The following is a 21,035-nucleotide window of genomic DNA, read 5'->3' on the forward strand; positions in this document are numbered from 1 at the left end:
AAGTATCTGTAGATTCCTAATTCTTGCGGCAGCCCTGTTAAAAAATGCATGACTTAGCGAGCTCTGTGTGCCGTCTGCTATTATATACGTTCACGTGTACAATGAATGAACATTACACAAGCTGTTCCAAGCATCCTACGTCTATGAAGTCTGCCCTGAGGCTGTTAGCTCCTCCTTCTTTATCCAATACACCTGTGATGTCTTCAGAATCAAGAGATCAGTTTAGCCTCGCTTCAGGACAGGGCAAAAGTTGAAGAGTCACCGGGAGTTTAAAAAGTCTTCAGAGGTGAGTGAGAGACTTTTATTTTCTACGTTGTGTGATACATAATTACATTCTTTTTATTAGTGGCAAAGTTGGCATGGAATCATAGAAAACAAACAAAAATTGAGCACACCTGAATGCTTGAAGCTTATCTGCTCCTCCCACGCTGGCCTATGTGTATATTTTATTGCTCTTAGGGAAACAATCTTCCTGCGCTGAATGATTTCTATGGTTTAACACCTGAGAAGACTACAGAGGGAGAGTGTAGAGTTACCACTGGTAGGTGCTTTATTGTTCAGCCTGCAGGTGTCTGTGTGTGTGTGTGTGTGTGTGTGTGTCTGTGTGTGTGTGTGTGTGTGTGTGAGAATGAGCTTTATTGTGACAGTTAGTTATAAAACTAAAGACAATAAGACTAAAATGACTCAAACTAAAGCAGACATGCATGAGTCATGTTTGCATCAGGTGTAATATAATATAACATTGTGACACGTTGATGGTTGTACGCATTATTAACAGTGCAGACGTGAGATTTATTTCACATTTAAAACAAACAGACAAACATACTAGCCTTAGGGGAAGCTAGTATGTTATTTTATTCTAGTTGTTGTCTTGCGGTATGTAAAGCTGACAAAGCATGGCTACTACAAAAAAGCTGAGTCATTGCCAACACAAAGGCATCGTCTGCGATACATTCCTCAGTGCGCTTATGGTTATGGTTTGGCTTTGGCGAACGTCCCTACATGTGTCACTTATGACAAACACCTTTCTGTATCATATTACCTTTATATATGTTAATCTGGTTGGTTTTCCTGCCCGTCCAGCTGCTACTGTCTGTTATGGTCACATGACTTCTGTGATCTCTGTTGCCCCATGCCTGCATGATACAGCAAAATATCAAATGTTAAGTAGTTAGATTATAAAACAGGAAGTAGGACCCAGTTAAAATAAGAACTACAAAAAAATAAACTACAGAAAGTCAAACTTTAATGTCAAAAAGCAGTATTTAAGAGGATAAGACATTTAGGGCTTTTACAATTTGTTGTAGCTCTGGTCCAGGACCCCTACCAGTACAGGACTTGTTGTCTGTAAGATATATCAGATCACTGTATTTCAATCGCATTTCAAGAAGTGAAGACCGTTCGAAGTTCGTTGAAGATGACAAGTTTACACTGAAACAGAACAAATGTGAGCTGTAAAAAACTTTTGAAAAACTAAAGACTACTGCATGCAACCAGTGTGAAAAGATCAACAGTAATAAACATAAATTAATAAAAAAAAAACCAATGAAGTAGATTAAGATCAAATACGAAAAGATAAAACCAATAAAACACAATGACAAGTAAAACTATAAAAAGTCAAATATACAGTTATGTTATAATATATCAATAAATCAGAATACATTTTATGCCACGGAATCCCTTGATGTTTCTAAATGAAAACAGATAAAAATTCAGTGGTGATTTTACAGCATTATTATATTAACTCTTTGTTTTTGTGTTTAATGTTCTGAAAACTAGCCTTCGCAGTGCAGAGAACCATTCGACCGTGTCACCCTCTCACTCCACATATAGGCTACACTTCACCCATGAAGTCATGTACTCACCTGAAGACCTACTTCACCTCTCCGTGCTACTATAGCGTGATGTCATTTCTGTTACCGCACGTGTGTTTTATTTGCGGCCCCTATTTAGCTGCACAGTCTTCTGTAAAGTCTGCCAAAGCCGACCACAGATGTTTCCAACCCTTTCTTGTGATCTGACCACAGTGCTGAAGCAGCTACTTGGATTTGGCAAACACACTTTTCTGTCATCACTGTGTGGTGTGCCTTTGGCCTGTGTTAAAGAATCTGCCCCCTTTTGATGGGTTTTTGGCAGGAGAGTTAAACAGAATAACTGGAACCAGTAACATGGGCCCAGTTCTTTTCCCCCAGCAACACCGAACACTCACCAGCATCATTGTAGGTCCACTGTTTGTCAGTGGAACCAGGATAAATCTGATGCTAAGATGTGTTTATGGACCACAACTTTGCACAAATTAGTAAATGTAGCTGCAGAGGACTGGGTGGGCTAAAGAAGTTGGTGCCAGAGAATTTATTGTTTTGTGTCATCCTCTTATTATGGATCTAGTATGTGGTCAGTTGATTAGAAACTTCTGTCAAGATGCTATCCACTACAGTTAGCTTTCATCATCTTGGTTGTGATTCAGTGTCCTGGTCTGTATTTATTCATATCTCAGCAAAAATAATGTACTATTGTAGCATATTTTGCTGTTTGTACTGAATAACACATGACCAAATCATAAAAAATTATAAAATATGCAATATGAAATCACCAACATCCCTCAGCATTGTAGCTAGGGCGTTACTGAAGTCAAAAGTTCAGAGTCCCTGAGTCCAAATCTTACCTCACCCAAGCCCTTATATTTTTGATCATATTTGCAAATAATTGCAAATATCTACTGTACAGTACTGGGAAACAAAACCAATCTCACCACACAATGATCAAAATGTTTTTAAAACCTGGTTTAGAACCAATTTTTAGAAGAACTTTTAATAATTGTATTTATTGAATTTATGTTTTGGGTTTGAAACTGTAGCAAATGTCAGAATTAGGCTTTACACACTAATTTGGAGGACTTAAACTCCTCACTGAACAAGAGCTATTTATAACAAGAGTTATTTCAATCATCCTTCACCTCAGTCTGTTTCTCACTGAAGGTGCATACAATTGTTCTAGCACACATCAAAACACTTTTCATGCAACATACCTTTCACTGTCATGTTCGCCTTTAACCTGGCTGGTCAGAGGGTCAAAGGGCACCTCTACAAATCCCCTGTGGAGCAGTGTGGCCCTCGTAGCCCCGTGACTGAGGTGCTTAACCTCAGTTAAGTCTCTCTGCATCCAAGCGTATAAAACCTTGTCAGATAAAGCTGCCAAGTCAGCAATGAACAGAGTAATGAATTCATCAAATCAGGTTATAATGGATGTGATGGAGTGTAATGAGATAATTACATTGCAGGTACCCCACAACGTTGTCATGTGCACACCAGTGGAGATATGTGGGGTAGTAGTCACTGATAATTAATCACATTATTATAAGTGTAAGAAGTATTTCTATTTGTGGTCAGTGTTCGTGGAGGGGGGGACTTAATATTTGGTGTTTTAAGACCACTCAGTGCTACATTCCTCCATGGGGGTGTTAAGATCTGTGGGCCTCAGCCAGATTAGGTGGTTTTAATCATGGCACAGCTGACTTACTGGCCAGAGGCTTGACTTCTGCACTCGCAAAATCTGTTTAACCCTGTAAGTGTATACAGCATTGTTTTGAAATAAGTTATTAGAGCCATCCCAATCTCACACCCCACTTATAAAAGTCCCATGATACGGTCATTTAGCCAGCTCAGGCTCAGTGAACAACAGGAATCCAGGTTTGTTTAGCTTGCCTAGATTTGCCTGAGGGCCTGGATCATCGTAGGCAAAGGCTAGATGGGCAAGGTCGCAGCAGGGTTGTACTCACTTTTCTGTAAAATGATCAGAACGAACAGGTTCTTTATTAATCCAGCTCAATCAGGTGCTGCATTGAAGACTTAGTGAGAAGTCACATCCACATACACAGAGGTAAGTTTAGCCTTGGTCGAGTCTTTCTTGTTGAATCATATACTGAAAATATTTTGGTTCTGTTTATAATTACGTGTGCATAAATCTATAGATTTAGTACCTGTTAGATAAAAGATCACAATACGTTTGTGGTCTAGTAAAGAAGAAGCCTCCTTTCACATTATATCACTAATTGGCCATTTCAGGAAACAAGTCAGATACTGCAGGTCTTAGTTTAAATGTATTTAGGATATCAGTATGAACAGCACTTTAACTAGCTTTTGTACAGAAGACACATTGGGACACTTGTTATACAAGACATTTGGTTTCTATACAGTGATACACAGCTGCCAAAATCTGGATAAATAAGCAAGATAAAGTTGGCATGGAGACAGCAGCCAGATTATCAGACAGCTTTTCTATGTATCCCAACATGTTAGTTTAGTCATGTTATTTAGTTTGAAGTTTAAAAAATTAATTTGAACGTGATATAATTAACTCACCCTTTGCATGAGTGATGGATTGTGCTAGCTAAAATATTAAATTACTTACGTGGCAGGAAAATGACATTAGATAGGAATACTCATACTGTTCTCATATTACTTATTAACTATGCAGCTTAGCTTTGCATAGACGGGAATAAGATGACAGCTAACAGCTATCTTATCTTTATCCAAAGGTAAATGCATGAGATGTAATTTAATTCTCTTTTTGATCCTTCGATGTCGGCTCTTCCTATCATTGTGAAGCAGAATTCACCAAGCGAAGCGGATTGTTCACCCACTAATAGGGAACGTGAGCTGGGATGTGTTGTTGTAATAGTAATTCTATAAAATATATATTATTACAGAGGATCCAGGGAACCCCGGTCTTCAACTGAAAAATAACGTATTTTGAGGTTACCCTCATTGAGGACTAGTTTCAACTCACAATTAATAACTCGAAATCCTTTGAAAAGAATCAAATTCACAAACTAACAAAACTGATAAATGAACTTACACTGCCCGTCCAAAAAAAAAAGTCACCACCTGGGTTTGACTAAGCAAAAAGGTAAGATCCTCCCAATGGATAATTATGTTTAATGTGGCAACAAGTAATTTAACCCTGTGATGCAGTTTCAGAAGATTCAAATTATTGTCATGAATCAAGCAAAGAGATTGCTGTAACTACTAACACTGAGTGAAGAACCGTCCAACACATTATTAAAAACTGGAAGGATGGTGGGGAACCATCTTTGAGGAAGAAATCTAGTCAGAAAAAAATCTTGAGTGATTGTGATCAGCAAATACATAAACAATTGGTGAAATCACATCATAGAAAAACAACAGTAGAACTCACTGCTATGTTTAATAGTGAATTTAAGAGCATTTGAACTTGCACAATGTGAGGGGAACTTAAGGACTTAGGACTAAACAGCCCTGTAGCACCCTGTTCCAGAGTGATTGGTGCATCAGGGTAAGAAGAGAGGCAGGTGAGGTGATGCACCCATCATGTGTAGTGTCAACTGTACAAGCCTGTGAAGGCAGAATCAATGGCGTGGCGAATGCGCAATGTAGTCAAAGCTAAAAGCGGTCCAACAAAATAAAAAAAGGAGTGTGTGACTTTTTTCCAGTGAAGCCCACAAATCTCCGACAGCAGCACTAACACCTCATGGGACTACCCACTGTGGTTAACAGGGTTCATGTGGGGAATTGCCCCTCAAAACATTCCCATAAAAAATCTAGGAAAGATTATCAGGGGCAACCACAAGCCTCAGGGGGGCCCTGTATAATGTGGACATAAGACCAGAGGTTACATTTACCTGACTCCTCTTTGACGAGGTAAGTTTTTAAGAGAAGCTGAAAAGGAAAGGGGGGGTAGCCCACAGGAATTTGCACCCATTTAGGACATGGGAATAGGAAGGAGGTATGGAGCTAGAGGTCTGATGTTGATCCCATCAGCACGTCCTATTTCATAAGGTTTATACGAGGCAAGAAGGCCGCTCTAATTAATTACAGTGTGTTTGACCTGAAGGTTACGTCGAAGATTAACGTGTCTGGACTAGTGTCTTGCATTAATCTTTCTGGTCTGATAGTTGGCAGACTGAAATCAAATAGATGACCTTATGTGGGCAAACATTCAGCGTAAAGAGAACCTGTTAAATAACCCATGATTATAATTTCACTCGAGTCAACTAGTTAAATCCTTTGTTAAGCTGTCAAAATATATCTGGGTGTACTAAACAGAGAGCACTTTTTATTGAAGCCTTTTATTGGATGCTACAACCAGAATGTATTTTGTCTAGGTCAGCATAGATACTAGAAGCATCTCTCTGAGCAAATAATGATTCAAACCAAGGTTTGTTCAGCGCTGTCACCCTGGACACATGGCTGGAGCTCCAGTCGACTTACCATAAATGAGTGGGCAGGTGTTTGGTATCTTTTCTGCTTACTCTGTGCCAGTCAACATAATAAACCTGATACCAGATCAGTATTTTTAACCAACCCATCTGAAATCTAAGGACTTTAACATTCACAATTCATCTAACACAACTTAGCTGGTGAACAATGTTTGACACCAACAGTGAACCACAAGGTAAAGATTTGATTTGTTTCTGATAAATACAACTTTAATTGTTAAAATTAGATTTCACTTTTAGGTTTTCTTGTTGTTGTCCTTGTCTTGATGTGGGCTCATAACTCTTTGAGACTTGAGTTTGTTTACCTTTGGTTTATTGTAAGTGGATTACAGGGCCCTTGGTGTTGCTAAGTGTGTAAGACGAGCAGCTATTGCACCGCGTGGTGTTAGTACATTTGCATGTGCTTTGCACTCTGTTTGTGTTCATAGACTCTCAGCACAGGTGTCATATTCAAAGGTGATTTTTGCCACTGTCTTCAACTAACTGCAGTGTTGCTTCCTATTCAAAGTTTACAAAAGCTTGCAGTTATACAACAGGAAATATGCAGGCTGGGAGGGTTTCACAATACCTACCACTGTATATCGATGGCCCACTGCCCTGGATACCAGACACCAATAAAACCACCCATAAAACATGCATAAATTGTGTACAGCTATGCCTGGTCTGAGTTACACACCGTGGCACCACGTTTACAGCGGCTACAGGTTTGTCAGGATGGAACAATGGCAACAGTATTGAAGGACCCTTAATGTGGAAGTTTTATTTGGTCCCTGGAAAGCAAATCAGAGAGTGTGTGGAGAATTTGTGTATGTGAATGCTAGACTTTTTAACACTTCCTGACTCTTGACCTTTGACTTTTTATTTTCCTCTGGGAATTTTCTGTGCTAATGAGGGAGACTAAAGTAAACTGTGACATAAATTCATATTGGGACTTAATTACAGCTTTTTCTTCAGCTTGATACATTTCTGTATACTCGGAGTAGGAAGACTGACTGTGCTGTTTGTGATTTTGTCACTTTTCCTGCTCAGAGTTGCATAATTTAAACCACTTACAGAACAAATACCTTATTCTAATTATCCTCACATGCATTGTTTTGTGCTGTAATCAGCTAAAACAAGTGTCTGTGTGTATAAATACTTTTGTGTGGTCACAGTCTTGTCCAGTGTGCTGTGATACATTTAACACTTACATGTTATCTAATCATAAACCTTTATCAACATAACGGATAACAAAAGGCCATAAAGCACAAAGCAGCAGACATCCTGTTCTGTTTGCAAAGTAGTAAACAGTACCAGGCTCTGGCTTTGTGTGAACTGACAGAAAGATCCAGCGATCTAATTAATGTTATAAATAATATTGAAGAGTTAGGCAATCACAAAGCTTGACGGTCAGTAGTGACTTGAAGAATTGTGTTGTGTGAATTATTAAGCTGTAGTTTGTTGTAGCCTACTTTGATAAGTGTGTGAAAATGTGATGTTTGCTGGCAGGTCAGGAGGAGACTCGGAAGATCTGGCAGGTAATTCATTCTAATTAACAGAGTTGTTAGTCCAGCCCTACTCAGGTGTTCTGACAAGGTCTCAGTCCCACCTATAGACTTCCTGGAAGAAGAAGAAAGACAAGGTCGAGCCAACCATGAGGCAGCCATGCAGATCACAACAGTAAATGCATTGTTCATACTTTGTGGTGACTTCATAATGCTCAGGTCAGAGAGAAATGTTCTCCACGATTTATACACGTAGTAATGTGACCTATTATGTTTAAGCAGTGGAATGTCATTTTGTGAATGAAGTCCTTGGAGCAGTGTTCTAGCTGGAGACTTGAGTTTTTAACTGCATCTATAAATGCTCAGCCCAATGAGCACCGGCAATGACACAGCCTGTTAAACATGCTGAGAGCTGCTGGAGGTGGCCAAAAAGGTTCAAATAGCCAGACTATTTTCTGGACAGGGCTGGACCATGGTCTCTCAGATTTCTCCAGTGTCCTATATATAATATGACCAAGTTATTTTGAATTTGGTTAATGTATCTGTACACACCATGTTGCCATGTGACTGGTGTTGGTATAGAAAGCTCTCAGGTGATGTAACAAAGCCACAATGGTCTTATTTAATAGAAAAGCAATTTACTGTATCTGTACACACCCTGTTGTCATGTGACCAGCGTTGTTAAGGAAGGCAGGATGGATTTGTTTGGTGTTATAATACAACTAAGAATTACTTAGGAAAAAATACTATTATAACACACATACACATACACATACATTCACCATAACAAGTATGGGATCAAAGTAAGTATGTAAATGAAATACAACTTAGCCATAAGTGTTAATAATAATGTTTACACATGATTGCTATTATTATTATTATTATTATTGTTAGTATAGTAGTAGTAGTATGGACCACTGTATAGAGTGGAGGTGTGTCCTTAGCGTGATGACATCACAATCGGAGGTGGGCTCAGATCATCTTGACAAAGAGAAGTGAATCATGTTTCCTGTCAACTGTATGTCATACATGTTGAAATGGACCAAATCATTTATTTCTTTAATTTATCATCATGGTAGCAGAAGCTAAAAATCTAAAATGATAACTGAGCATGTATAATCACTACAAAGTCCCAGCGAAGATAGTTATATAAAAAATGCTGTTTGGTAATATTAAAATGCTCATGACGTATCGTGGTGCATTTCATAACCGCTGCAGAGCTGCAGAGCTGCATGCACCGACCCGAGCCGGTCCCGGTCCCGGTGCAGGTTTGGGTCGAGGCGGGTCACACTCCCTGCTGCTCCTGCCTGGAACAAACCATTCGACCACCGGGACAGAGGGGTGGTCGCCGTGTAGAGAACTAAAGGAACCGCACAGGTAGGCTGTGTAATGTCGAATTCGCTGCAAATCGTCATTTTAGACGACGTTTCAACCACAAAATAATCCACAGTGTTGGTGAAAACGTCCGAGGCGTCTTAGACGGAGCGTCGTGCGGATTCATCGCGCCTCTGTCGTGACGCTTTCCTGAAAACGTTACATGTGTATCAAACAGTTCAGAGATAACGGATCAAACAAAGTGTCCGAGCTTCACTTCAGCGTTAGATTCACGTTTTCCGTTCGGTTACATTAGTCTTAGCGAGAGGTGAGTCACCAGAGGCTTAGAGACCAGGATCCTGAGGACGCATGGCGCAGCAGGGGTCAGTGCGGCGGAGAAGGAAGAATAACGGAGTGACGGAGCACGTGTGTCCCTCATTCACCGGGAACCCCCGCTGTGTTTGAAGTGAAACAGTTTCTACAACATGTGCAGTCAAATGAATAAATACCAACATTAACAACAGCGTTATTAGATCATCACTTTAGATCATTAAAACACAGTCAACTGTTGAAAAGGTGTCAGATGGATGAGGTGACATCAAGATGTTTTGGGCCTTGAGTTTGCTGCAGGCTGCAGATAAAGAGCGCTCACGCCCACAGGAGTCCGTCCTTCACTGGGACCGGACTGATAAGTGTTGGTCGCTCCAGTATTTGAGTTATTCAGCACTAGCTGTGAACATGTGAGTGCTGTTTGTTTCACTGTTAGTGTTTCCTTTCTGCAGGGTGTTTGCCCGTCTCTGCCTGAACCAGTCATGGTCGACCAGCTTCCCCCGCAGCAAGGTGACCCGCTGCTGAACAAGCTCCACCAAGGGAGCGTCCCCGGCGGGAAAGAAGCTACCAAAGATGGCCTGCACGCCAGAGGACAGTGGGCTAGCAAGGCAGAGTTCCTCCTGGCTGTGGCGGGGCAGATCATCGGCCTGGGGAACGTGTGGAGGTTTCCTTACCTCTGCTACAGGAACGGAGGAGGTAACGCTTGAGTGTCAGAGGAGAGAGCGAGAGGGAACAAGGACAACTAGTTGCTTTACTCCGTGTCTGACATCTACTCATAAAGACTATAACACGTCTGAGATAGAAGGTGTTTTAGGGTTAGAAATAAACTGACTGATAGGTGCTCACATGATGTGTTCTGTCTCCAGGTGTGTTTTTTGTACCGTATCTGTTGTTCCTGGTCCTGTGTGGAATCCCTCTTTTCCTCCTCGAGACCTCGCTGGGACAGTACACCAGTCTGGGGGGTGTCAGCGCCTGGAGGACTATCTGCCCATTATTTGGAGGTACACTTGTCTAATTATATCCCTGGTAGACGGTCTGTGGTAATGTTACATATTGCTATGTGTAGCCAGTATTTCGTTTTTGTCTTCTGCTGTTATTATTTTCATTATTGATGTTGACTCAACTCTTAATTAAATGCTAAATAAATTTAATATGAAATGTCATTGCGATTATGTTTTCTCACAGCCTAATGTCCTGTTTTGACTAAAGCCCAATAGTGAGAAGTGACAAGGGCGTCTAAACTGATTACAGCAGCAAATGGGGAAGGACCATCATAACTTCCATTGTAGGGGGACATCAGATCACTCGCATCAGGGACTGGGCAGCACAAATACTGATTCCCTTAGTCGGGAAACATGAGGGTCTAGAAGCAAGATTGGGGAGTGACAATAACGTTCGACCTAGGAGAACAAACTTTAGATTCTGAGCATGTTGCCTACAAGGTGCTACGGTCTAGCTTTGACATATGAAAACACATACGGCCTTCATATGACATCCCCTGTTAGTAACGCCAACCAATGAGCTAACGGTGCACTGTAATAATGGCACTTAGTTTGTGGTAGCGTGTGTTGATGCGTGTAAGTCCTAAATCAACCTGGAACCTCACCAACATATCTTTGAGTCTCTGTTTTCTTATCCCTCTGTTATTTCTACGTCCTGGTGCAAACAGTCAAAGCATTCCTGCGTCCACATCAACACCAAACCCATATGAACAGTTTGTTCGAAGTCGGCTCTGCCAGCTACATGCGTGGACGTTACACATTCAGTCTCAGCTTGTGTATCAAAACAGTTCAAGAGTGCAGAAGGCAACATGCTCTCTGCCTGCCAATAAAAACACACACTTGAGGTTGGACGTCTTGTTTTCCTAGTTTACAGCTATCCAAACAAAGGATCGTGGTTATGCATTAACTTAACTCATTATTACACCAGGGAAACATAATCTACCCTGATAGGTGTGATGACTTTCAAGAGAAATAAAATGCTTGGTAAAGTTATTTACATTGTAAATTTGATCCTGGACAAATCAGACTCTTAGGAAATGGAAGCCAGTTAATACATATGGATGGAAGGACTGCATTGAAGTATGAATCAAAGACTCGTGGTCTATTCCTGTAAAGACATTTATACATGTTTATTTCTTTTGGTTATCACGCAGGCACTAAGCAGGACTTTGTTCCCTCTGTATTTCTTTATAGGTGCAGTAGATTGACTAATTGGGGATAAATAATGTGGCTGCTGGTTGAGAAGCATTAGCAACTTAGTTTGGGCATGTGGCTACATGAGGTCTTTGTTTGGCATTTGTTTGTTTGTTTTTGTATTTTCCAAGATCGCAGACATTTAAATCCCCCTTTTATGACAGATTTTCTAATAGTGCAAGGAAATTCACAAACATCGTGCTTTCAGTGATGTCACATCCACGACAACAGGCCAACTCTGCCTGCTTATGAAGTTCACGTGAGTGAACGTGAGTTTGTGGGAATCGGAGCAGCTACTAGATGAACCATGCAGTGAGATCTTCAGGACTTCAAGGCAGCAACACGCTGCACTAGAATAGCTTCAGGGACACTTCCACTGAACTCAAACGCCAACCTGCCACTTATTCTTTCCTTTTAAAGTTGCTGTAAAGCAGACCTTGACATTTTAATATGACTGGTGCATCTAATGCCTGGACCACCTATGAAACGCATTATAAATAGAATCTGTGCTTTTAACTTGTTTAATGAGAAATTATGAGCGTTCCAGCATCGTCCATGTGGCCTGCAGATGCACAAATGCATACACCCGTGTGGTTCCAGGATTGTGTTGACAGCTAGTTGTGTGAAGGCCATGTGTTTAGCATTGGGACAAATTCTGCAGCAACATCGCGTGCCTCCAGACAAGCTTACACAAACAGTCGCTTACTGGTTCGCACATTTATTCCTCAGATAAGGGACTGAATTTCATGAGAGGATATGACAAACAGCCACTTGTCTAGACAAACAGCCTCCGCTTTTTAACCCAATCTAGGCCTCATAAGGCCATCATTCATTCCTAATGATGATGTACTAGATGTGGGCTGCAAGTCAAGTGTCTCATGCTGTCATGTGAAATTCAAGTGACTTAGTACTAATTATAGACGACGTGGATTTATGTGTTTGTGTAAACCTGCCTCTGTCTCCTCCTGATATCTCTGCAGGTCTTGGTTATGCCAGCCAGGTGATAATCCTGCATGGCTGCGTGTACTACATCATCATACTGGCCTGGGCTCTCTTCTACCTGTCCTACAGCTTCCAGGCAGAGCTGCCCTGGTCTCACTGTAACAACACGTGGAACACCAGTCAGTAAAGACAGGCTTCTGTCCGTGCCAACATGAGGCCACTATGTAAAGCGTCCTGTTTCAAGGTCTCTTCTGTGTATGTTTTCCTGCAGAGGCTTGTGTCTCGTTTGACCTCCACAACCAGACCGCCAATGCGAGGAGTCTGCCTGAGAATGCCACTTCTCCTGTCATGGAGTTTTGGGAGTGCGTGCCTCCGTTTATCACTGCCGGTTTTCTACAGTATTGCTCATATAGCAGAAATACCTCTGTTAATTAGGCATAAATAGTCATTTGTTTGTGTGTGTGTTCTAGGCGGGAGGTGCTCCGACTCTCCAGTAATTTAGATGAACTGGGTCCAATCAGCTGGAAGCTGGCTCTTTGTCTTGCCGCTGTCTGGCTCATCTGTTACTTCTGCGTCTGGAAGGGGGTCAAGTCCACCGGAAAGGTGAGCGAAAAACCCCGACATCATCAGGCCTCTCTGTCGTGTGTAGGAACATAACATCTTCTGGGTTAGTTTGTTTTTGAAGTTCATTACTTGAAGATGAAGTAAAATCAGTGACAGAATCAGTTTGCAACTCCAGGCAAACATATGGAAACAAATATCTAATTTCCAGCTGGCTTAGATTTATTTTGCTGCTGTATTTTTATATTTAGTATGATTTATAACCACATCTGTAAAGTCACTCAGAAATCTTAGGAGGTGCTCCTTATCATTTCAGACAGGCCTGAGAGTCTGTACAAGCTCAAAGAATTAATTAAAAGCTCCGCTTGAATCATCCTGTTTGTATTTTCACAATATGTGAAGAACTGTGTTATTAGGTTTTTCTAATAATGTTGAACTCTACCCGAATAGTTTGTAGGTATGTGATCAGGAGCTAAGCGTAAACTCATGTTCTGTCAGTAAAAGCCTCCCAGTTTCTGATGACTGAAATAAGCAAACGCTTACGTGTTCTTCATAGATACTCTGAAATCCTGTTATTTACTATAAGCTTCTCAGTCATTGCCTGTAGCAGCAACTCTCGTTTATATGTGGTGACACGGTCATTTTTCGAAACAACAAAACCCTGAGGTGTAACAAAGTTAGAAACAACATAAATCATCGCCTTTATGTGGCTAGCTAATGAAATACGGGACCAGGAGCTGTAATAATTTTGCCAGCAGCCGTCAACAGGTTTTAGGAGTCCAACTTTCCACGGTTGCGCTCTTCGTATTTTATCCCTGTTTGAGGACAGCACAGACATGTCCTTTCTGTTTCCTCTGTGTCTGTGCCACCCCTGACCACATCCCTACACGCTATGTGTTTACATTGTAGGTGGTGTACCTGACAGCCACGTTCCCATATGTGATGCTGTTTGTGCTGCTGGTGCGCGGTGCCACCCTGCCTGGAGCGACCCAGGGAATCATCTACTACCTCAAACCCAACCACACCCGACTGGCAGACCCTCAGGTACAAAGCCATGCGCTCAGACCTTGGATTTTTTTAGACTGTTGGAGACAACAGAGATTCCTCAAGTCGCTATTTCAGGTGTCGAGACAGTTCCTAAAGGTAGGAGGAGGCAAAACCGCAACATAAAGCTATTTTAGATTAAAGTCAGTTTAGATACTGAGAGTTAACAGACACCTCTGTCACTATACAGCGTGTAGGGATGACTCACTAAATATTCTAAAATCCATTGTACATCAATCTGCAGACAAACATTTAATACTACGTTAAATTGCTTCCTGTCCTCCCTTTCACTTTGTCCCCTCTCTCTGTCTGTCTCTTATCCTGCAGGTATGGATGGATGCAGGAACCCAGATATTTTTCTCTTATGGTATCTGCTTGGGAAGTCTCACGGCCCTGGGCAGTTACAACAAATACAACAATGACTGCTACAAGTGAGACACTTTGTCACACACACAACCACACAACACTACTTGCAGCCACGCAGCTTCTCTTTACACTCCACTTCAGACAAACCATAGTCACTCGTAGAGACGTGAGCTCCCACTGGCCACATGGCTTCCAGAAGGAATGGCTGGAATGGACAGAGAAAACACTTTGATACAGCCACACCTTAAAGAAAAGCCCTTACGGCCACGTTTCCCACACTTTGAGGACTCCCACACACACTCGCAGACAGAGCCAAGCACTTAACTCTTGGATTGTATTTACAGTAACAGGCCACAGTCCCACAATACTGTACAAGGCCAGAGACCAAGATCAAGACCTCAGTGAAGACGCTTTTACACTAGCAAATTGTAGTCTTGTTCTAACATTGTTTCTCTTAATCCCAAATGAATTTCTTCAAGCTGCCATAATGATAAAGCTCTTTCTTGTATGTCTCTTCCAGGGATTCTTTCCTTCTGTGCCTCCTGAACAGCTGCACCAGTTTCCTGGCAGGTTTCGCCATCTTCTCAGTGCTGGGCTTCATGGCTGAGGAGCAGGGCGTGGACATAGCCTCTGTGGCCCAGTCAGGTGAAACGCAGCTTTGACTTGGAACTTTTTGAATCAGTTTACATCCGCTTTTGCACACTGACCCTTAAAATAAATCTCACACTATGCGAAGGCGCAAAAAAAAAAAGGCAAGGCAAATGTATTTCCCATTTTAAAACCATGGGAAAATTGGTGAAGTTGCCCTTTAAAAGATAAATGTGATATTATATTGTGTATGCTTTTGTCAGCAAATCATAAAAAAGACAAAAGTTCATCAGCTGTTAGTAGCATGTTCCTCTCAGCCACCGAGCTCTAGTTGTCCAAACCTATTATTTTGTATTAATCCGCAGCTGAAAGTAGTTCCTAAAGAATGTTCTTTGTCTTATTTTCCTGTGCTGCTGTTTTCTCTCAGGGCCTGGTCTTGCCTTTATCGCCTACCCCAGAGCTGTAGCCATGATGCCTATACCGCAGCTCTGGGCTGTCTGCTTCTTCCTCATGATCATCATGCTGGGGCTGGACACACAGGTACACACACACACACACACACACACACACAACACTAAACTAAACAGCATAAAATCCATAGCACCCACGCTGAGCCCCGTCTCCCCTCTGCCTTTCAGTTTGTGAGCCTGGAGGCCCTGATGACGTCGGTGAGTGACCTGTACCCTCACCTGATCAGACGAGGTCACCGCAGAGAGCTGCTGCTGCTGTTCGTCTGCGTCGTGTGCTTCCTCGTAGGGCTGGTCATGGTCACGCCAGTAAGTCACAGCCACACACTCCATATGATGTGAGATCCCGAGCACATGACCCTGTTTTGTTTTGAACGACATGCACCAATGGAGTTCTGTCTCCTTTTGTGTGCAGGGTGGTCTGTATGTGTTCCAGATCTATGACCATTTCTCCTGCAGTGGAGCCAGCCTGCTGCTCCTCTCCATCTTCCAGTCTCTGGCCATCGGCTGGGTGTATGGTATGAATCTCTGCTCCTTTCTTTCTTCCTTTTCTTTCCTCAGTCATCTCCTCATTTTTCCTCGCCTCTCTTCTGCACTCATTTCCTATTTCTAGGTCCCATCTCCTTTTGTTTCCCTTCTAATTTTTTCTTTTCATCTTTCCTTGTCTCCTTTACTCCTCTCCTTACGTTTCATTTACCTTCTCCTCTGTCCTCTTCCTTTTATTTACATCCTTTCCCCTCTTTCTTTCCCTTCTTTCTCCTTTGATTAGATTTTCACTCCTTCCTTTTGACCTCACTAATCTTTTTAATCTAACACAAATTTTACAAGTAGAAAATATCCTACCTCCCCATTCCACTGCATGTCTGAATTTAATTAAATTCTTCTGGAGCTCATTAGTCTCACAATAGTTCCACATTCCACATTTTGACAAGTTAGAAGAAGTTAATGGCTGATTTATACTTTGTGTATCTATGAAAAATATAAAAGTTTGTATTTATTTCTAATGAAAGCAGCTCCTAACATCAGATAAACAGTCGTCCTGTTCACTTCCTCCCTTCTTTCTGCATTCCACTTGAACTTAGTAGTATATTAACAAGAGTGCAGCTCCTAGCCAGGCCCCTGTCTGTCTCCTGCGGGCCCTAAATCACCCCCCGGGCCCCGTCGCCTCTCAGTCTCAGTCTGCTGGCCCCAGGGAGCCCCTGTCACAGCCAGACCAGGGACTCTAAAACAAAATCATTGTTTGAATGTGACAAGGGTGGAATGTATGTACATCAGCATAATACAACGTAGAAGTTTTAGACAGTAAACTTTAAAAAAAGAATTAAAACCCCGGGAAATTGTGAAACTCAAAAAAACGTAAGTTCCCCTGTATGAAAAGCAAGGAAGTCTGATTTTATGGCATTCCCAGCAGAGTGAAGCAGCAAAGACGAGGAGAGGGGTTTTAAGTGGAGCAGGTAAGAGCGGCCTGGACCCCACTGCACCTTTTCCCTGTTTTTATGACCACAGCTTTTCAAGGACGCTACTGTAGCTTACAGTGTTGTGTTGTTGGTCACATGGTCCTGAAGGAGTTAAGATTTAAACCATATTTAACTCCACATTTACTGTTAGCAAAGACTGATGTTGTAACTTGTAGTTTTTAAATAATGATGACGTGAATACCAGGTAATATCTTATTTTTATGTATCATATGTATTTTAAGTTGAACACCAAACAGTCTTTAACTGCTGCTACTTATCTGAAGAAGATATAAGGAAGGATAAGTGCTACTAGATGTGGCAGCAAAAGCATGAATCATTCTATTTACTTAAATTTAATGTGTTTAGACACAAAGGTCTTAACTCGGGGTCTGTTTACTAGCTTCCCTGGAGATTTCTGTTATTATAACTACATGTCATCTCCTGTTCTGCTACTGTCACTAACACTACTACTGCGGCTAACTACTACATATAATAAACAACAAAATATCAGGTTGTGTTTTCTTTTTCCAAGACCATTTTTTCTACTATTTTCCGCTGTCGTTGAGGATTTGGGGATTTAAACCCGAGTTGGTCACCGCCACCAGAAACAACAAGCCAGTCATAAACTAAAACCATGATTCCAAAACAAACCACAACCACTTATGAGGTTCTTGTTTTGGCCACAGGAGCCGAGCGCTTCACTGCCAACATCAGGGAGATGATCGGCTACAGCCCGCTGCCTGTCTTCAAGCTGTGCTGGAAATACTTGACCCCGGCCGTGTGCACTGTGAGTGACCCCTCCCTGCTGACCTGCTTTAACTATGTTTAGTGTCTGCTAGCTGTCAGATAATGTACACACACACATGTGTCTGACATGCCAAACTAATTCCTCCAATAACGTATGTGGTCCACAGACAATCAATAACTGTGACTGTCTCAATCAGAACAAACACATGAAACATATCATAATTAATGTTAGAGTTGTCATGTAACAGTCAATATGTCAAAGTGTATGGAGACTGTCGGTTTGGGTCAGTATTCAACCATCACATCAGCTGATCTCAGATTACAAGTAGCAACATGTCAAGCTGATATATGAGTGTAATAAATAAACACTGAAGACATGATGGACTGATTTTCAGGACGGTTTATGAAGATAAATGACTCGGCCTTCCTTTCTTCCTTCTGCAGGCTACTTTTGTTTTTTCCCTGGTGTGCTGGTCTCCTTTGAGCCTGGGGAAAGGACTGGTCTCTCCAGTTTGGGCCACCACGCTGGGCTGGCTACTAACTCTCTCCTCTGTCTCTCTGCTCCCCATCTGGGCCATTTATGCCCTGGTCACCACCCCTGGAACCCTCCCACAGGTTGTACTGGCACACATCTATCTGTTACCACGTGTTACCTGATAGCTTTAAAGACATATTCATCTTTATAAATATGGATTTGTTCTTTTTAAATTACCACAATGATGATGATTTTAAACCAGTCAACTAACTGTGACCGTTTGACTCTGCAGCGCTTCCAGCAACTGTGCAGCCCAGCCACAACCTCAGCACAAGCCTTACACCGCTTCTCCACGAACGACGCGGTGCCCCCGTACAGCTCCACACAGCCCCTAGCTATGAAACCAAAGCCTGTCACACAATCCAGGATCATATAACTGATCATCTTCATTCATTCACAGTGTAACAGTGGGCGCTGCTCAGCCAATCAGGTGTGTCGAGGTTAGTTTAGACACAGACTAAATAGCCACTTAGTCAAAGGACTGTTCTTCTTGCTGCCTGAACTCAGACGTCACAGATAGTGTATCTGTGATGGGAAACGTTACAGGATTGGTAATCCCTAACTAAACCACTGAAAAACTTGGCAAAACAGTATCCACTCAGTGTCCACTTACTCGTGACTTCTGGAACTTTCGGCCACATGATATGGTTTTCATCAGCAGCTGTTGCCTTTTAGACATGGAAATATAGATGTCGATATTTTCTACTGTTCTTATTTTGAATGCCTCTGCACATAAATTAGGGGACATTTAGTGGACATTATTTTGCCAATTAACTCAACTGTTAAAAATGTAAAAACTTCAAAGAATGAGCTGTGAATGTTGTCGAAGTGAAACTGGGTTGGACATTTTTCAGTAGCTGCTTGGACGCACTGTTCGTTTAGCTCTCTGTGAGGCAGATCGTCCCACTTGGAGAGCGTCTTTTTTAGCAGGTGTAGCTGTGGACTGGGACGCAGCCTTCTTAAACTTTGCTGCTGGTTGTTTAAAACAGCACGTGCTCCTCCTAAATCTTAAGCATTTCACCTTCTTCATATATCTTTTTTTTATTTAATCACTGTATTTGGGGACCATTTAATCACTGTTGTTGTCATCTGTTTTCGTTATGTAGCCATCTGCTAGATGTCACTGCCAATACCTCAAGTGCTTCACTCAATGTTATAGTTTACCACCCCCGAGTTTAACACTTTACACACCCGTTACACACAACTGTCTTTGAAAAGTGTGAAGCAGAGTTGTTTGTACTTATTTAAGTTACTGTCAGTTATTGTCTCATATGCACAAGTTTTAAATGCAGTTTCTACAGAAGTAATAGGGGCATTATTAGCCATTCTTTGTACTGTAGCAGAAATAAGAGATGAGGCTACAAAACCTGCTAGTAATATTTCCTCAGTCAGCTTAAATTAATGCAATATTACAAAACTGCTGCTGTATAGATTAAACTGAAATGTTTTTTTTTACTTTATGCACCATATGTTGCATTTAAAATGATAAAGTAGGTTTTGTAAAGGAATCAGAGAAGTGATCTACAAAGTGTAGTGATGTTTATATTTATAACACAAAGACGGTGGGATGTGAATGTGCGGAGTCGTGCAGGAATAAGCTTCATGTTTTTGTTCAAAAAGAAGTTAAGCTTGAAAATGACCTAGAGATGTGTTTGTGGTTCTTGAAGAGGCTTGTTGTTGATAATTGGCCCCGTATATAACACACGTCTTTAATTTGTTTAAACGGGAATGAGTTGAAGTTGCTCATGAAAACTTGAAACTAGTCGAGTTCAGGTCAAATTCTCCTGTGAGGTGAATTTAAAGCAAAGTATCTAAACCTTTCTGCTGTCACAGACAACTTGACCCGAGTGTGAGTATCTCTGTTTACAGGTGTATCCATGTGCCCTTTTGTTTTACAATTCTTTTGTATGTGTATCATTATTCCCTTTTCTAAATGAATATATATATATATATATACATTGTGGATAAAAGCGTTTGTTGATTGAGTTTTTTTTTTTTTTTTTGCTCACTAAAAGACGTGTGTGTGTTCAGCTTGTTTGTCTTTTCCATAACAGATATACCTGTGATCACTGCTAAATGTCCCACAGGGGATGTTTTTCCCTCCCTTAGCGTCATGGTAACAGATGCTGAGAACACACCTGGTTTCTACGAACAGAGAAAGGAAGCAAATAGAGAGGGAGACACAAGAGAAAGAGACACGCAGCCATCAGTCGTTCAACCATCTCAGAAACAAGCACTGTGATTTCCGTTCCCTTCATCTGAAGCGTTTTCATCCAGATGGGAATTACTGGCGTAACATCCATGAAGGGGTAGAAGAGAAAGCAAGAGAAGGATGGAGTGTGTGTGTGTGTGTGTGTGTGTGTGTGTGTGTGTGCGCGCGCGCAGAGGAGGAGAGGGAGAGAGAGCAGCAGTGCTGGGGGGAATTCTGACACCACCACTCAGATGGAGAAGGCGGTTATGTAAAAGGCTCGGCCTGTCAATTAACCATATTGGATTCCCCCCTCCCCACCAGCCACTGTAGGAAGTGGGCCATCCCCTCGCACACGTGGCTCGGCACGCGGGGTCCACACACACAACTTGTTTTGATGACGCGCAATACTGTATGCAGCCTGTTTTGCACATGTGATCCGGGTTACTGTGTAAGTGTGTGTGTGTGGGGATAACGGGTGGTTTATGTCCATATGGTTGCTTTGGCATACATCTCAGCTTCAGATGATGGGGATTACAAATGATCCAGTGGGTTTGAGAG

The 21,035-nt window shown here is 41.7% G+C and overlaps 1 protein-coding gene across 3 annotated transcripts; it reads left to right on the forward strand.

Moving 5' to 3' along the window:
• The first annotated feature begins 203 nt into the window (after window positions 1-203).
• Window positions 204-19,925, forward strand: LOC113162816 (sodium- and chloride-dependent GABA transporter 2-like). Of its 3 annotated transcripts, XM_026361038.1 has the most exons (16): window positions 217-286; window positions 460-541; window positions 9,837-10,080; window positions 10,251-10,385; window positions 12,560-12,700; window positions 12,793-12,883; window positions 12,992-13,124; window positions 13,992-14,126; window positions 14,454-14,557; window positions 15,013-15,137; window positions 15,508-15,620; window positions 15,719-15,856; window positions 15,963-16,065; window positions 17,691-17,791; window positions 18,196-18,366; window positions 18,519-19,925. In XM_026361038.1, the coding sequence occupies exons 3-16, from the start codon at window positions 9,867-9,869 to the stop codon at window positions 18,660-18,662; spliced, it is 1,848 nt and encodes a 615-aa protein (XP_026216823.1). In that variant the 5' UTR covers window positions 217-286; window positions 460-541; window positions 9,837-9,866; the 3' UTR covers window positions 18,663-19,925. The 3 variants fall into 3 exon arrangements, with proteins under 3 accessions (XP_026216821.1, XP_026216823.1, XP_026216822.1); XM_026361036.1 differs by lacking the exon at window positions 460-541 and having other exon boundaries at window positions 204-286; XM_026361037.1 differs by lacking the exons at window positions 217-286; window positions 460-541 and adding an exon at window positions 8,642-9,117.
• The last annotated feature ends 1,110 nt before the right edge of the window (window positions 19,926-21,035 follow it).

Source organism: Anabas testudineus, chromosome 2 (assembly GCF_900324465.2).
Source record: "Anabas testudineus chromosome 2, fAnaTes1.2, whole genome shotgun sequence".
Classification (NCBI taxonomy): Eukaryota; Metazoa; Chordata; class Actinopteri; order Anabantiformes; family Anabantidae; genus Anabas; species Anabas testudineus.

Coding starts and splice junctions, on each gene's coding strand:
- LOC113162816 (XM_026361036.1), top strand. CDS start 9,867: ATGGTCGACCAGCTTCCCCCGCAGCAAGGTGACCCGCTGCTGAACAAG. Junction 12,884..12,991: donor CCTGTCATGGAGTTTTGGGA/GTGCGTGCCTCC, acceptor TGTGTGTTCTAG/GCGGGAGGTGCTCCGACTCT. Junction 15,857..15,962: donor GGCTGGTCATGGTCACGCCA/GTAAGTCACAGC, acceptor TTTTGTGTGCAG/GGTGGTCTGTATGTGTTCCA.